This window comes from Vulpes lagopus, chromosome 8, assembly GCF_018345385.1.
Source record: "Vulpes lagopus strain Blue_001 chromosome 8, ASM1834538v1, whole genome shotgun sequence".
In the NCBI taxonomy this organism is placed as follows: domain Eukaryota; kingdom Metazoa; phylum Chordata; class Mammalia; order Carnivora; family Canidae; genus Vulpes; species Vulpes lagopus.
In genome coordinates this window covers 22050730-22061863 of record NC_054831.1, presented here as the reverse complement: position 1 = coordinate 22061863, position 11134 = coordinate 22050730, and the positions used below count along the sequence as shown (strand labels likewise).

Genomic DNA, 11134 nt, shown 5'->3' with positions numbered 1-11134 from the left:
GCCAGGGGGCACAGGGTTAAGCTATGCTCTTAAGAACTGGCTCTCTCCAGGCAGAGTCTCCTTTGCAGATTGGCTGGAAGTTACAAAGAGGCAGTTATATAATATGAACCTTTGAAAAAGCCAATCTTTTTCCTAGTTTTAGATTTGGGCTTGTTTCCCACTTTTTTGCTTTCAAAGAAGTTGAACTTTTACCTTTCTTCTTCTAAAACAAACCAAAATCTACCTTAGAGAATTATAATGCAGGAAACCACTTTTGTGGAAGCACATTTTGACTTAGGGTCACACTCGGCCTGCTCGGGACAGACAACAGGGGAAGCCAGACTCTTCTCTGGGTAGAAGTGCTGCCCTCACTGTTTGGCAGGTGTCAAGAATGTGGGGAGTATAGAGAATAAAAAATGTAAAATAAAGGATGTTTGTAGTGGGCTATTGTAGATGGTAGACTCCCAAGTGAGAAGGGCTGGTTTCAACTGACAGCTTCGGTTCTTCTCTCCCCATCAGGCTGTTATTTCAAACATCAGCACAGGAATCAGGACAATTTCCATTAAAATAAAAGCTCATTTTCTTGTGCTGGAATGTATATAAAGTAAAAGGCCAGAGATCAAAGTTTAACAGTTTTCATATGTTCCAATCTTTTTGTCCTTACAGTATATAAATAACCTACTCCTAAGTTTATTCCCCAAATGACAACAGCTAGTTTTATCTCATGAATTATGGTGGCCAAATGAGTTAATTTGCTTTCGTCACTGTGTGTTGAGTCAAAGTAGGTCAACTGCAGGCTCCATGCAGACTTTAGAAACTGAACATGTGACTTGAGAACACGCAGGAGAGGGCGTGTGGGAGCTCTGAGCACCAGAAGCTCAGTGGGCTGGGCAGCAGATGACTGGCCTGGCCCTGAAAGCAGTTCCTAGTCTCCACAGCTGCAGGATGAAGGTGAAGCTCCTTGCCAGGGAGGCAGGGTAGGTCCAATTGTTTAGCTCAGCCTCTCTGCTGAGTATTCAAAATATCTTGAATTTTCTTTTTCTTTCAGGGAAGATACTGCATCAAGGTAGGCTGGTATGGCCGTTATTTTAGCGTCTTTACCATGTACGGCCCTTGTAATCTGTAGCCAATCTTTCTGTAATAATTCCTGGTACCAACCCCTGTGAAGCAACAGAAAACCAAAGTAAGGAAAGTCTCCATGAAGCAGAAATTTAGTAAAGCCCTCAAAAGCCAGCAAACACTACCCTCACAACTCCCCACTCCCACTCTCATTCACAGACCAAATTCCCAGTCCAGACTGAATCTCATTTTAACAAGTTTGGAACATTTGTATTATTTTGAATTCAAGCCACATTTAAAATAGAGAAACTGTATTTTAGAGCTTCGCATATTCCAGTGCTGTTGACATCACACCATGAGAGGAGGTGGATTTGTGTATGAGATGTCCATGCTCTCAGTGGAGCCAAACAGTATTTTAGTTTCCCGGAAGCTGAGAGAAGAGGTGTGGGAAAACGGGGTCTCTACACAGGGCCAAGGTGAAAAAGGCCCCGAATGAAAGAAGCTGCACTTCAGTGTGAGCACCACACTCCCTCGGCACGAGCGACAATTGCAGCAAAATATTGGTCATATTAAATTAACACTACTTAAATTTGCAATTTATTAAAGTTTTGTATTAACTGGAATATTTACTTTCCTGTACGAGCAGTATTAAGTACCAGGAATTTATACCAGATTTGCGTTTGCATGCATTTAAACAACATAGCTGATTTAAGTCAATATGAAAGATCATTCAACTTACTTTGAGAAACACTATCTTTAGTGACACCTCTAAAATAAAACAGTATCAAGCATAAGCAACTGAGCTCCTAGGAGGATAAAGCATGGCCCTCTAAGGTAGTATCTACAGGAGTGGTTAAGAGGATGGGCTTTGGATCAGGTTGATGTGGGTCGACCACACACTGAAATGTGATTAGTTAAGAGTCTGAAAAAGGCCAATTCCTCAGAAACACCAGCTGTTGCTGTTATTCTTTTAAGCTTTTTATAACCTGGTACCTGCTTACATTTCTAGCTTCATCTCTTGCTACAACTCTCTCCCTAAACACTATGCTTCAGCCTTGGTGGATTTTAAATTTTTCTAAGTTCTCTGCATATGTCTGGCTCTTTCTCTAGCTTCCAGGTCTTTGCTCATGCCCTCGTTCCCTCTAGCAAATTAATTGAACCTGAGGAGGTGGGTAGTGGAAACTTCCATTTAGAGGTCAGAAGCGCAGGTAACAAGCTGGACTTGCAATTGGCATCTGAAGTACAGACATTCTTGTGGGCCTGAGCTCTTAACCTGTGGGATCTGATGTTATCTCCAGGGAGACAGTGTTGGAACTGAGTTAAATTATGGGACACACAGCTGGTATTGCAGAATTGCTTGATGTGTGGAAAACCCCTGCATCTGGTGTCAGTTGTGTAGTATTCAGTACTGTGTGCAATGTGAATGAAAACAATAGCGTTTTTCTTTACAGTGTTTTGCCCCCCACAGCTCTCCCCATGGTGAACTGTGTCACTGCTCTGCCTCCCTGTGTGGTGGAAGTGTGGTGGAAGTTGTATTTAACTTGTTCGTCATGTTGTATTCCAGTGCTGAGTATCATGTCTGGACTCAAATAATCGTTAGCTCTTTCAAGTCTAGCTCAGTGCTTTAGCCGAAACGTTTGCTATTTAGGAACAGGCCTTCCCCATCATGTTTTGTTTCCTATTCCCTTCAACATTTTTCAAGTGTTTAGAAAATGTAACTGGAGCTGGCATGACAGAGGTAACAAAACAGTGTCCTGTGAGAACCTGTCACTGGAGACTTTCCCTCTTAAGTCAAGGATTACTGCTATTCCATCTCACACAGTTGCACCTTGTCTCTGCATTCTAATCATTACTTCGGTTTAACACTGTGGCTTGGGGTAGAGCAAGGGGAAAACAAAAACACAGTACAGGTGAGGTGGCAGCTCAGACCCTCTGAATACAGGACGACAGCTCAAAACCCCCAGAGGAAGACAACCTTTCCTTAAGTTCTCTATCCGTAAGCATATCCTATAACCCAGCAACGATACCGAGGGAAAATAGAAATGAATGCTTACATCTAAGAGAAGATATTATTTATAATATCCAAACAGGAAATACCCCAAATATCTGTCAATAATAGAATGGAAACATTGTATTTTCACACAACAGAATACTACACAACAATGAAAAAAGGAGCTACAGCTATCTGTAAGAACATGGATGAAGCTCACAGACCTAACATGTACGAAAGAAAGCAGAGAGAAAGGAGCCGGGTCAACACAAAGTTCAGACAGAGGTAAAACTAATTTTATGGTCCTAGAAGTCAGAGTACTGGTCACATTTGGAAGATGACATGGACTGAAAGAGGGAAAGAGAAAGTCTTCTGGAGTGCTGAAATGTTCTATCTTCATCTAGTAGTTACATGGGAACATAATTCACATGTAAAAATGAACCAAGTGGTATGCTTAACATGTACTTTTTGCATGTAATATCTCAAAAAACAAACAAAAAGCCTCCAGGGGGGCAGTGCATATAATAGCTATTTCAATGTATTTTGAGAGGTCAATTTGTCCAGAGAATTCAGTGAAGTGAAACAGAAGGAATAAGATGAGTGGCTCACTCGCCCAGTCCACACTGAACCAACCTGGACAGACCACCAACTTGAACACCCCCACTTGGACAAACTGCTCACCTAGAAATCATAGCCCCTCTCTCCATGCTAGCTGCATCCCTTACTTATTGTCCTGTTGTTTTGGTAGTCATGCTGTGCTTTGTTTTACTTGCATGTCTATCTCCCCTCCTAGAACATAAGCTCTTTAGTCAATGACTTCCATCATCAGGGCTTAATAAGTGTCTGGCATATATGAACAGGCAATAAATGCTTGCGGATATACTGTACTGTATTCAGTTATTACGTTGTGTACATACAAAGAAATGTGCTCCTGGAGGATGTCTTTAAAAAGAGAAAAAGAAAAAAACCGGCTCTGTGTTGTGAGGTGCCAGGAAGTGGGAATGACTCATTGTAAAAGGCATTAAGGGCAGGACTTCTTCATCTACTTATTACAAATTTCCTACCTTGTTAACTTCAAGATTAAGAGGAAGCTTTCTGATTTATAGTATTATCTCTAATAATACTGCCCCCCAATTTTTTGAAATATTTCTGGCTTTTTATATTTTCTAATCACAAAGCAGATTCCATTTTCCATGTACTTATTACAGGGAGTTTCATATGTATAAAAATAGAGATGACAGTGTATCAAACCTCCACATACCCATTACCCAGCTTCAACAATTATCAATTCCTCAGCATGGGAAGTCACAAAATAAATCTGTTTCCTTCTGGTTCTGCTCAGCCTGGCCACTGGAGGCATGTTTTAATTGCCTTCTTTCAAATCAAGATGATGGTATCTTCTTTACCATGGATTACCAGACTGAAGATGTACCATTGGTTGGAATGTTTTACTTGCTGAGGCATGCTACAAGCTGCATCTGTCCACCACAACCAGCTGCAGGGGTGAGACAGAAGCCACTCCTGACACCTAATGCAGAACTAGCCAGGCCCTGGATTACTGCAGAAGTTCACTCACCTTGAGTGTGTCCTGATTTCCTAGGCACGCTGCTGAAAAGAACGGCTCTGCAGGGGCACAGCTAAGCATTCCTCTGTCATGAGGAATTCCCACTGAGCACACGGGCTCCCTGGGCTCTTCATTCCTGCCTTTAGACAGGGCACGGGCCCTATAAGCCAGTACTAACTTGAGAAGTGGCACTCAGGCTTTGTGCTTTTTTGAAAGAAAGGTACGTTTTCAAGCTCCTATCCTTGTTTTCAGTATCATGCAGTTAACACTGAGATGGACACTACTTCTGGACCCTCTGGGTGACTTAGTATTTGGGGAAAGAAGTCTGACCTCCAGTGGGCCTTAACCAACTAAGCAAAAATACTCCCCATTTGTATTTCACTGTGCCTGTCTTTTCTAGAAAGAGCCCCTCACCCCCAGCCTCACCTCTTGCTGTTTCTCAGATCTGATGAACAGACTGGGGAAAGCATTAGGACTCTTAGCCAGCTTGGAGGAGAACACACCATCACCGGGGCGGGGTGCTGGCTGTACCCTGCTCTCATCCCCCCTCTGTGCTGAGTAGGGCTCCCAACAGTCCTGTCACGGTAACTTTCCTCTTGTGATTCGGCCAACAACAAGCAATTACATGTCACAGCTGACGTCAGCCAGCCTCCCAGACTGACGTAGGCAGGCTGTGTCACAGGCCTCACCATTAACGCTGCTCCTGCCCTTGAGGAGAGATGCAGGGGGCTGTACATATAACTGAGTTCTCCACTTAGTTGCCTGGGTGTCTCTGCGAAGCCCCTGGGCTGGGGAATGGACAGGACTTACAGCAACATGCAGCAGTCCTTAGGATGCCCTTAGGGCAGCTGTCAGTAAAGCAGTCAAGACAGGGAGGAGTGGGTGGGTCAAACACCTGCTTCGTTTTATCCTCCAAGTTCTATAACCCCTAGCCACAATCTACCTATATCACGGGGGCTTTTTTCCTACTCTCAGAGGCAGGATAAATGTTTTATCTTCACCACTTTGCAGGCTGTGATGATGATGAAATGAGATAAGGTGAAAGAAGAGTATTTTGAAATGTGCTAGAGTGATATTCTGGGATTTGGCTGTAGTGACCAGCCTCTGTAGCTACCTTCCTGGCCTCCGCCTGTGCCGTAGGACATACACCTCTTTTGGGAGAAAAACAAAAACCTTGTTTGTTATGTGTGAAGGAACTTTAGGTAGAATCAGCCCCAAGACAGAGTTAAGTTAAAGGCAGGGGACACTGTTCACCCGGATGAGATGACAAGAACTGAGAGCCAGTCAGCACTAAGTGAGAAAGCCTCTGTGCCCTTTCCCAATTATGACCTTTGGTTTTATTGTTCAAGGTTGGCTGCCAAGAGCTGCCCGCCTCCTGTGAACCTGGCTCCTGGGGAAGACCAGGGACTATAGTATTTCTCTGATCCTTTCTCTGTACCAAATGCCTTGAAGCCTCAAGCCCTGCACAGTGGACAAAAATGCCTCTGCTTTCTCATCCCCCGACCCTCTTTCTTTGAAAGATGCACACCATTTAGTTTAAGATACAATTTTGCATACTCTAAATATTGAGGAAAGAAAGGAAATCACCTAGAGTGATTTCCTACATACATGCCAACTGCCTCAGTCACTGGCTATAGGAGCAGGTTAATTTTGAGTTGCTTAATGCTCTTTAGTAGAAGTGGGGGAATAAAAATCACAAAACCTTAAAATTTATGAAAGAGGAGGGACACAAGGGTGGTTCAGTTGCTTAAGCATCTATATCCCAGCATCCTGGATCAAGCCCTGCATCAGGCTCCCTGCTCAGCCAGGAGCCTGCTTCTCCCTCTCCCTCTGCCACTGTCCCTGCTTGTGCACACGCTATCAAATTAATAAAATCTGAAGAAAAAAAGAAAAAAGTAGTGAAAGAGGAAAAATGGGACAAATCTGTTTACTCAAATTCTACTGATTCTATTTTAGAAAACAAAAGGGGGAGAAGTAAGCAAAAGGAGTAAACAGGTCAATGTGGTGCCTGAATTGGGTGGAGAACAACTCTTCGTATTACTGCAGCCCTTTCCTGCTAAAAGGAGAAATTCAACACCAAAGCTGAGGCTGAGAAAACTGGAAACACATTTTCCCTTCCAAAGAGAAAAGCCAGGAGCAGGAATGAGCCTATATTCTACCAATCTCCATTTCAAAACAAAGGAAGTAACAACTTCAAAGTCGATTGAGTACAAAGTATAAAGCTAGAGGAGGAAGAAATTTCTTGAGCACTTAGAAACGTGGCAGGCATTGCATCTAGATATTTGCCATACCAACTTACTTAAATGTCTAACAAGGGGGAGCCTGGATGGCTTAGTTGGTTAAGTGTCTGACTCTTGGCTTTAGCTTAGGTCATGGTTTCAGGGTTCTGGATTGAGCCCCGTGTCCAGCTTTGTGCTCAGAGATTCTCAGGGAGTCTGCTTGAGATTCCTTCTCTCTTCCTCTCCCCTACCTGTGTGCATTCTCTAAAATAAATAAAATCTCAAACAAAAAAACCGAACAAGATTGGAATTACTTTTTAAAAAAAATATTTTATTTATTTATTAATGAGAGAGAGAGAGAGAGAGAGAGAGTCAGAGACACAGGCAGAGGGAGAAGCAGGCTGCATGCAAGGAGCCCAACATGGGACTCGATCCCAGGTCTCCAGGTTCAGGCCCTGGGACAAAGGCAGTGCTATACCGCTGAGCCACTGGGGCTGCCCCTGGAATTACTATCCTATGAGGAATGTGAGTTCCAGAAAGGGTCCTAATGAAAGGTCAAAGAGTTAGGAAGCAGAACTGTAATTCGGACCCAGGTCCCTTGTCTCCACCGCTCACGGTATTTCAGATAAATAGAATGGACAACTAAGTGGCTTGTCTTCATCACCTTACCTCTCACATCTCTGTCTAGTTTTTGAGGATCGTTTTTGATAAATCACCAGATGAAATAAACATGGTAATCTTACTTTCATTTCACTAACTGGGCTCAGTAAGAAAAAGTTACATAAAAGGGTCTGATAACATAGGTAGGCAGTAACAAACTTTGTAAGCAGACATGGCTTACAAATGGGATACCTACTATTACTTTTCAGTGACAACTTGATAAATTGTGGTCACCTCTTTTAAAATGAAGAAAAATACAATATAGCGTTTGGAGGGAAAAAGCAACAAAGATGGAGCAATGATGGAAACCAGATCTCAGAGGAAGGGGAGTCAAGTCAGGACTATGAAACTTATAGAAAAGAAGGTGACTTCACCCTGGACTCTGCACACTAAATGATTAAGGTTAACTTTCCAGCTGAGATCAATTTAATTTAAAAAATTTGGACAAACTCAAAATGCTTCCAGTAAAAAAAAAAAAAAAAAGTCAACAGTTCTTATCAGGCAGAGAATAAGGAGAAAGGTGAGCTTTAAGAAGGGAGTAGAGCTTTTGTGCCTCAGTGGTGTTTGCTAATCCAGGAAGAGCAGCTGAGATCCACAGAGACTAGTTGGAGATAAGTGGGACCCGGCAGGAGTCACATGGCCACCGCTCATCTTACTCCTTTCCACAAAAGGGTGCAGTCTGGATTGTGGGAGTAACTGAAAGCCAGAGTTGCTTCAAAGACTCAAGGAGATGGAACAGACAGGGGTCTGAATTCAGAGCCTGGTAAAGGCACAGACTCCAACATAACAATCTTTCTGGACTTTGAAAGGGTCGACTTTGAAGTGGAGAGAGGGATTGCTGGGGAGTGGGTCATTCAAACAACCCAGATAAACTGCAAGCCTTGCTCTTGGACAACCGTGCTCTTAGATGCCCTGGTGAAAGGAAAACAGAAATCCTCCTTGGAAGAAGCTAATATCATCTGGTCTTGAAGTATTCTTGAAAGCAAACTCTCTAATAATAAAATGTTCAGGTATACTTTGAACAAAATAATGAGGTATACTTTGAAACAAAACAACAGGGTAACAAGAGACTATCAGTACTCCAGATCTGAGGTCATTTGATGCAAATTGTAGAAAAGCTGCGCTTACTACATTCATTGAGATAGAAGCTGACTTTAAGACTGTTTAAAAGCAACAAGAAACTATAAAACATGATGTAATAGATGAAAAATATACTAGAAATCAAAGAATTGAAAAATTAAATTGGAATTAAGTCCTCAATGAGTTTAGCAGTAGGTTAGACTGAATTAGTAAACTGTAAGCTAAGTCAGAAGAAAATATTAACAATGACACATGGAGAAACAAAACAATAGGGGTAGGGAAAGAGGGTCTGAGACACAATGGATACAATGAGTAGGCCTAACAAATGTTTAAATGCAGTCCCAGGAAGCGGGGAGAGAATGGGATAGAGTCAATATATGTGTTAGTTCGATACTACCTCTGTTAAGACACAAGACTGTCCCCTTCATTGCTAGTCATGTGTTGGTTAAAATTCAGCCCACATCACATTTCCAAAGCCAAACTTGAAAAGAGAAAATATGCTAAATCTATCCTATGAAACTTACATCTGATTTTTCTGAGTAGGTGCAATGATTGAGATGATGGATTCATGATCATTTTTAAAAAATCAGTAAAATAAACTGTTTTAATTACTTTGGGGTTCAATTAATCAATTATTGAGTGATAAATGCCTAGTAGCATTAATACAAGGCAAATGTATTCATTAGTTTCATTCATTTGCTACTAAAATGAGACTTTATTATATCTCATTGATCTCTTAGTTGGATGGCAATATTTCACTCCTCAACAATGAGCACATATGAGAGGAAAAGGTTTTTATTCAGAATGTTTGATAATGAACCAATTAACTCAATGACCTTAAATCTTTGAAAGAGGTTTTTTTCCTGTTCTTAAAATAAAAAAAAAAACCTTAAAGTTACCCACATAGAGCAGTTGATTATTCAAAGTCATTAATATAGCACCTTAGTACCTTATTCTCCAATACTTTGGAAGATACAGATAATATGTGAGCAGAGTTACAAGATCCAACCTGCTACCCAGCAACCTAAAAGTTCTTCTATCCATTCTGAAATGGCTATACCAAGATAACAAAGACAAACTGAATGAATAAAAGTATCTCAATGAATAAAAATAGGTAACTTATAAAGCACTTAAAGAGAATCTAAATGAAAGTTAACTTAAGAGTAGGGTGATGGTGGCAGGTTATCCTACAGCTCTTAGGTTTCTTCCCTTCATAGGGTATCTGATATAGGAGAGCCCGTAATCTTCTAAATTTTAAGTATTTAAATTTACTCCACTCCAAAATGGAGTGGCTCTGTTCATATCAGTGTAGAATATTGGTATGTCATAGATCATTCTCACTACTTTGCTCATGTCCCAAATTATTAGTGTGTCTCTGCAGAAGTTGAAGACTGTGCCACCTGTAACCTGATAGGAAGTGGGATCCTTCTATTTATAGTCTTAAAAAACAGACTTTAAAAGAGCAAATGTTGGAATAGGAAATTCTAGAGATCAGTCCCTCCACGGAAACTGCAAAAAATAGAACCAACTATTTTGGGACACTAGATCTTAACAAGACACTGAAAACAACCAGTAAGTTGTTATAAGCAACTCTCTGTCTCTGTGATCACTTTACTGGGGGAAACAGCTGACACATGATGAACAACTCTATAGAGAGACCTACATGGCATGGTCTACTACTGTGGCCCTAAAACCGACAGCCTGTGAGGAACTGAGGCCTGCCAAAACCACACGGTAACCTGGCATTGGGTCTTTCAACCCCAACTGAATCCTAAAATGATTACATCCCCAGTTGATACTTTAACTGTAGCTTTATGAGATACCTGAGCCAGAGGTACCCAGGTAAATTACTTCTAGATTTTTGACCTACAGAAACTGTGTGATAAACTGCTTGTTATCAGCCACTAAGTTTTGTGGTTATTTATTACACAGCAACAGATAATGAATATAAGATGTTCTGGGACTTCTAAGCCCAAGTCTCGATTCCCCTTCCTTTCAGAGCTCAGCCTTCAAGCTACGGGATGTGTGAGTTATGTGGAAAAGAACCAAGGTGCTTATATTGACAGTCTCAACTGAGCACCTGCTACTAGCTAGAACTGAGACTCCAGACAAGCCAACCTAGTCAACTGACAGCCACTGAAGCCACCCTAGTGAAGGGTCTAGACATCATAAAACAAATGAACCATCCTCTCTAGGATCTGCTGAATTTCTCTAACCCACTAAGAAAATCACTAAATCACTAAGCAAATAAAACGGTGGTTCTTTAAGCCACTAAATTTTGGTGTGGTGTGTTACACAACAAGAAAAAAACCAAAACAATCAGTAACCGGTAGGATTTTCAGTAAGAGGTAATAGAGCACATATGGTATAGATCTGGGTCTTCTGGACTGGCATACCAAACATCAGTAATTCATTCATAAATAGTGGACAAACTGGACAACTGGATGCTCAGAGAGGTAAAGGATGGGGGGATAAGCATAAGGAAACATTATATCTCACGGCCACTATCCAGATCCCTAAATCCACCAGTTAATGTCTTAAAATGTGAGCTATTAGTCAGAGACAATAGTTTAAGCCAGGCTG

The 11134-nt window shown here is 41.5% G+C and overlaps 1 protein-coding gene across 1 annotated transcript in view; it reads right to left on the bottom strand.

Moving 5' to 3' along the window:
- Nucleotides 1-598: 598 nt before the first annotated feature.
- The window catches only part of ELP3 (elongator acetyltransferase complex subunit 3), a 90492-nt gene continuing 79956 nt past the window's right edge, over nucleotides 599-11134 (bottom strand). The window contains exon 15 of the mRNA XM_041767612.1: nucleotides 599-1139. Coding sequence (XP_041623546.1) covers nucleotides 1063-1139 — 77 coding nt within the window. The 3' untranslated portion in view covers nucleotides 599-1062. The remainder of the gene's footprint in view (nucleotides 1140-11134) is intronic.